The sequence below is a fragment of the Choristoneura fumiferana genome, chromosome 25, assembly GCF_025370935.1.
Source record: "Choristoneura fumiferana chromosome 25, NRCan_CFum_1, whole genome shotgun sequence".
In the NCBI taxonomy this organism is placed as follows: domain Eukaryota; kingdom Metazoa; phylum Arthropoda; class Insecta; order Lepidoptera; family Tortricidae; genus Choristoneura; species Choristoneura fumiferana.
Genome location: NC_133496.1, coordinates 11,736,071 through 11,743,156, shown reverse-complemented (window position 1 = coordinate 11,743,156; position 7,086 = coordinate 11,736,071). Strand labels below are relative to the sequence as shown.

Genomic DNA, 7,086 nt, shown 5'->3' with positions numbered 1-7,086 from the left:
CTAATTGATTGTCTATGGCTTATGCCGATAGTGATAGTATCGGCCCGATACACGTTTCGATTCGATGCACGTTCGCGCCTAAAACAGTCAAGTGCAAGTAACGGTTTTCCCGCTAGGGCTTATGAAGGCGTGGCTGCTACAAAAAGCGTTTAATTAAGTGACTCAAACATTAGGCGCCATTTTTGAAATTGTCAATTTGCTACGAGATTATATTGACTAAACAAGAATTTTAAGATTAGAAATAAAATAACACTTCTCTTCAGATTATCACAATATGTCTGAGGTATCAACTACTCGATCTCTGCCTAGTAATATTTATGACGAGACAATCAGTGAGGAAAATTCTTTGGATCTTTCGTCTCAAGGTCTGCACGCTGTTCCTCCCATCAGCAATATGTTACTATGCGTAAGTTCATTTTTTTATGACTAAAAATAAGTTTCTGTTAAAAAATGCGGGAGTATATGTAGGTACCTACTTCCTTTTATTTTTGCTGTGCTGACAGATTTTGCTGTGCAGACAGAGCTATATTATCATCGACCTTCGTGCCTTACCTATCAGATTTCAAGTCAGCATTTAACCTATTCAACTGAATAAAGGTAGCAAAATACCTATTTATAGCTCCAGAAAACCTATTTTTTATAATTTCAGATGATTTACCTACAAAACAACAGCATTTTAAGTCTGCCTGATGATTTCTTTCCATCCTTGCCGAATCTAAGGTGGCTTGACATAAGAGACAACCAATTAATGGATATCCCAAAGTCCATAGAAGGCCACCCTTGCTTAACCCATCTGCTACTTCAAAATAACAGTATAACTTCATTGCCGAATGAACTTGGAACAGTGATTCATTTAAAAGTTCTGCAATTAGACGGGAATCCAATATTGTATCCGCCAATGGAAATAATAAGAGCTGGAACAGCCAAAGTCATGGCATTTCTACACGCGAAACATTTAGACGGAATGTTCAACCAGTCTCAGTCTCAATCGGAATTGTCCGAAGACGCGGCCAGCACAAGCGGTGCATTTCCAGCCAGTCTCTTCGGTCAATCTATTCGTAGTTACAATTCGGTGATCGATCAGGATAAATTTGAAAATAATAAAACGTTGTCTGTGAAATTCAACGACAAGGACGGCGGATCGGAAATTGAAGAGTATTATTTAAAGTACAAAGGTAAAAATGTGCAATTTCACTTCCCTAAGAGCACCCTAAGGAGTCAAATGGTTTGCCTATATTTCCTTAATCATCATTTACGTGATTAGGTACAAAGCGGCAGCTCTTGGCCTTTGATCAGGAGAATTTCACTCTACTCCTTCTCTTATCCAGTCACTCAACCCTAGGGTCGACACTGCTCATTGTGCACCAGTGCTTATGGCTTCTTGTTTCGTGGACGCCGGTAAGAGAACGTAATGGAGTGCACTTGTCCAAGCCTATAGAAAATACGTTCGCTCCCCAGGCATGACCTGCCTGAAGAGAAAACTGTCAATGGCAATTTGGCAATGCACCTCTCTGGAAATAATCATGCTGGCGCCTATGTCTGTGTGTAGCCCGTAACCACACGCGTTGTATGGTCTTGTTCCTAACGGCGTATCGCTCTAAATAGACCCGGAGATGGTGACACAAAATATTAGATCATTTGGTACCAGTATGGCGGTTCTTCAGGGGTCTAATTACGGAATAACAAAAAAAAATGATGGTCATAGTGCTGGTACCAGCGGCCCAATCGCGTGGGCGTTAATCGAACGTGTCGGATAAGTAACGAGTGTCGAACGATTTGTTCTACAAGAATGCTTGTATTTTCCGATAGTCGATAAAAAAAGAAGTAGGTGGTAGCGTAATGCCATACTTCTCCGGTGTGACTTACAGCCCGCCATACCGACGCGAATACATTAACTAGAAAAAAAAAAACAATTCAACCATTTAAAATCAAACATTTAATATTTTGTGTCACCATCTCCGGGTCTATAACAGCGGGGCTACTATGAAACTCGAAACTCGAAGTTCGTGTCGTGCGGTCCCTCTGACACTTATATTACTATTTAATATGAGAGCGAGAGGGACGGTACGATACGAACTTCGATTTTCAATCCAAACACGGGCCAGGAGTATTGCGAGCTGCCATACAACTGATATTGTATCAGTTAAATCTGTTGAAGGTAAATGCCCAAGATTGGCCGAGAGCCGCACCAGTTTCCCGCCAAAAACGCAGAGCGCTAAGTACCTGAAGCCACTCTTGGCGCGCAGTAAGAGCGAGCAAGAAGCGAAGATGAAGCGAAGCTTCTTCAGGGATGTGGCAGTGAAGAAGCATAAGGAGCTGCTGGCGACGAGGGAGAAAATCATACAGGAGAGAAAGTAACTTTACCATTGACATAAAAATTATTTTACTCTGCTACTGCACAAGCACACGTGTAAGACAGCTATTTTTGTGCGACACGCGACTCTTTACGCAAATTCACCCTACTCCACTTAAACATAATCAATCCTCTTCAACAGATCTTTTGGTTCTTTTTTTTTTATTCGACTGGATGGCAAACGAGCAAGTGGGTCTCCTGATGGTAAGAGATCGCCACCGCCCATAAACATCTGCAACACGGGATATTGCAGATGGGTTGCCAACCTAGAGCGGCCTAAGATGGGATACCTCAAGTGCCAGTAATTCCACCGGCTGTCTTACTCTCCACGCCGAAACAACAGTGCTGCTTCACGGCAGGATTAGCGAGCAAGATGGTGGTAGCATAATCCGGGTGGACCTTGCTCAAGGTCCTACCACCTGCAACTTGTTCTTAAAACGCGTGTCACCAAAACGCGGTTTTTTAAAAATCAGTATCAGATCTAAGTCTTAACACTTTAACCACACTTATACAGCAATTATGAATAAAAATCCTATTGTAGAAACGCGGAGCTCCTCAGGCAGTGGCGTCGAAGCTATCGCGACTGCAAGCAGCTAGCTAAGGGTTCCTACAAGATGTGCCCTAAAAACTACCCGTATGACACAAACCCGGAGTATATGACCTTGCTGACTAGAGAGGACATTGAGAAAGACCTCCCGGATAAATACAGAAAGAAGATTATTCGCAGGTTAGGCCTTTTTCTCCTGGCTAGCTTAAGCAGGATTTTCGCTGCTGGACGAAATTCCACATCCCATCCTTCGGTTTTCCTTGAAAAATATTCTGCCCTCTTTAGGCAAATAAACGGCACTTAAAGCCATAAAAAACGGATCCCTAAATCGAAATGATCTTAGCAACCTTGCAATGTTTTTTTTTAAATCCAACGATAGCTCACATTGTGGTTTGAGACGAGAAAAAAAAACATTACTTACCGCTTTACGTGTAGGGGAGGTACATCCTCATTATTTTTTTTTTGTTAAGTCAGAGGGCATTCGATCTACAATTCAAATTTTGTGTCATACCGTCCCACTGACTGTCTTAATAAATTAAGCGTTTTAAAAAATTGTGTGAGCGGGACGGCACATTTCAAATTTCTTCGGTATAAGAATATAGGTCGCGGCTCATTAGAGCCACCCCCGACCATCACCGCCTCGACTTTAGGTGGTCCACGGGTGGACGCCGCGTTGACAACGAATGGACTTCGAATTTCCGAGTAATCTATTATGAAATGAGGGTGGGAAGCGTACGAGAAGCGAGCTTCCACCGAGTGGTCTACTCGCCGTCCGCGCGTGGACACGAGCGAGCGAGGCGATCCGGTGACGCTACGGAGTTGATGTAGTGAGCGCATGCCCATACAAAACCATGTAAAGAATACCTACTAACCGCTCGCGGCGAGGCGGTGCTGATCGGGTGCCGGGTGGATCTAATGAGCTGTGACCTGTAATACTTATACTTACTTATTTTGTGACAGGGCAAAGCCTACGGTGCCCAGGAAAGGCAACAGTGACGTGAATCTAGCCATGCGCATAAAACAGCTGTTCGAAAACCTCGAGTCCATCGAACTGCGCGGGGAAACCATGACACCGCGCACCGAACAGCGCGTGTTGCTGAATGAGATACAAAAGGTTTGTACTAAAAGCCTAGCTCACCTTATTTTGCAACAAATGTGTGTTCATACAGCTCCCCGATCTCCACGCTGTAAGAACTCACACAAAGCACGCAAACCGAGCCATCACTAATGTTTGGATGCCAAAACTAATGCAATATGTAATTTATTTTCTTTTTTACAGATTTCCGAAATAAAACAAAAGCTGATGGAGCTGTCAGTTGCCAATAGAAATTCAGTTGATAATGACTAAAAATATATTTTACAATTAACTTGCATTTATTGAAAAACTTGATATTGATTGTTGCCTTATAATAATAAAAATATCAAAAATTAAATTACACATGGATGGATCAACTTTTTCGTGTAGGTGTAACTCTTTGCCATGATTACATCCCCTGGACAACTCTAAAAACTGATTTTCTATATCTACGTTTATGTGCTGGTTAAATTTCATCAAACATATCTCGCTCGATTTTAATGAAAATTTGCACTTTAAAGTTGAATATTTCACAAACAAATCACTAAATCGAAAAATCGTCTTAGCAAACCCCTAATGGTTTTAAAAGACCTATCCAACCATACCCCACACTATAGGGTTGGATGAAAAAAAAACACCCCCACTTTACGCCTATGGGAGGTACCCTAAATAATAATAATAATAATAATAATAATCTTTTATTTCGGAGGTTATCCATATCAAGTTAGTAACAATGAGAAACCTTATCGCCTATGTTAGTACGAACAAATATACACATCAACAAATACACAACCTACACTTACCTACACACTACTAAAAAAAAATGTTTTTCAATTTTTAATTGTACTATTTTGTCGGAATAGTTTACCTATATATCCTTGCAAAATTACAGCTTTCTAGAATTGATAGTCCCTGAGCAAAGCCGCGGACGGACAGACAGACAGACATGGCGTAACTATAATAAGGGTTCCGTTTTTGCCATTTTGGCTCCGGAACCCTAAAAAGTGGACTGACCCAAGTAAGCGTGAGTTATTTAGAGATAAGATATTTAATTTATTTGATATCTTTTGTTTTCTTGAAGAATATAATTAACTGATCTATTTAGCAAAATGTGTGTGAGATTATTTTTTTTTATTAATAAGTTGTATTGGGTAATTTAAAAAATTAAATAAACATGAAATTATAAATGTTTATTTCAGATTAACCATTCGATGACCGGCACCATTTGTTGTTTGCACAAAACAAGAAAAATAAACGATACACTTAATATACAGCTTTACATTGGACAAGCGTAAGACGTCACATAAATAAATAATATTTAATTAAAATAATTTCATTAAAAACACGACAATTTATTATAAACACATTTATAACTTTAGCTAAAGAAGTCACTTTTTTTCTTCGTAATTCTGATATTACAAATGCACAAAATGCTACACCAGCATCTCAAAATAGTAGGCACACTTTACATTCCAAATTAGCCATTATTCAGTATGGCTATAACACATTGGGTACGTAAGGAAACGTAACACAAAAAATAAGCACAATGATTTTGTTACATATTATATTAATTGCCATTTTAATACTGAAGCGTTAAAAACGTCGAACAACCCTCAGGTTTGAGAGGCGTTAGCGTCGAGAGGTACGTTTATCATTAGTCTTGCTTGCGATTGGCCCAGTTATTTAACCAATCACACAGGTGATACAAATGTCAAAGTAGTCAAATGGACCTGACTATACTAGGGCCAACTAGCCTATCACATTAATTTAAATGTCTTAAATATCATAGCGTTGTAATAACAACTATAGTAAAGTAACTCAGCCGTCTAGATAGACAAATACATTGTTCGATGCGTCCATCCTTCCGTTTCAGTCAGAGATGAGCGAGGATGTGTTGCGAGCAATGTGTTTTTCATGAACAAATACCTAGTAACGCTTCATTTACCTCTCCTCGCTACGCTCAGTTGTTTCCAACAGAGATGTGCTGTGCGAGGTTTAAGAAGTGTTTCTATTGGTTAATGAAAAACACATTCCTCGGAACACATCCTCGCACATCTTTGGTGGAAACTCAGCCTAATTAGACAATTAGAGTCTTAACAAAAGAGTGGGCCTGCTATTAGACATTATTACGCTACGTAAATATTGTGTCTGGCGTCTAATGGTTAGGTACTGTAGAATTATTATAGTAAATTTCTGAATAGAGTAATCTGCAAATAAGAGTAAAAGAGAATCTGTAATAAGAGTAGTCTGAGTAATCTGTTTGTGTGTGTCACAAAAGAGGAACTAATAAAATTCAGACTAAACTTCACCCAGACATCACAGCAGCCTTAATTACTAAACCCTCAGCTCAATTTGCTACTCGAATTCCACTCGTTCTATCATTTCACTAGACACATTCAGCGATATGATAAAATCTCTACTAAGTATAACTGGTAAGTAGGTATAGGTGATTTGATCAAATCTCTGAACTGGTTCAATTAAATGACGTAACGTTAGTTTTTGCCTTGATAGATATAACATTTTTCTCTCGGTGTGAAAAGTTGTATGAGCCACTCGGGAGCAAAATTATTTTCATCTTGGGCGTTAACACTTGCATCCCTCATTACGCTCAGGATTCTATTGTAGAATCCTTCCCTACATTCTGGATTCAATGTACGCCCTCGCCGTAAATACACCATTTTGCTCCCTTGTGACACAAATAACTATTACTCTCGTTTCGTCAACTCACTGACGTGTTTCAGCTGTTTTACCACTAAACAACTCTGGTGAAATGAAAAAAGGAGTTGCCTTTTGATTGATTTCGTCATTTTAATAAACAGATTCGGGGATATGATCAAATGACTGATTTTCTTGACAAATGATAAAATTAATTCGCCATTAATCCTGCGTGATTTGCTCATATCCCTTAGTGATTTGTTCAAATCTCTGTTTTTTGCGATTTCACTGCAACACATATACAAACTGATTGCTTTGTAAATATTCGCATAAATCATGTATATTAATGGAGTAATCAATTTAGATCCTTGAAAAATACTCGATCAAAACTTAATATTGAATATTTTCTGTACCTAATTAGTACGGAACCCTACACAGCGCTTGGCCCGACACACA

General features: G+C 39.4%; 1 protein-coding gene across 1 annotated transcript; it reads left to right on the top strand.

The window, feature by feature from the left end:
- The first annotated feature begins 139 nt into the window (after window positions 1–139).
- On the top strand, window positions 140–4,391 carry LOC141442323 (uncharacterized). Its single transcript, XM_074107284.1, has 6 exons — window positions 140–406; window positions 650–1,175; window positions 2,159–2,354; window positions 2,895–3,080; window positions 3,861–4,014; window positions 4,180–4,391. The coding sequence occupies exons 1-6, from the start codon at window positions 275–277 to the stop codon at window positions 4,246–4,248; spliced, it is 1,263 nt and encodes a 420-aa protein (XP_073963385.1). The 5' UTR covers window positions 140–274; the 3' UTR covers window positions 4,249–4,391.
- The last annotated feature ends 2,695 nt before the right edge of the window (window positions 4,392–7,086 follow it).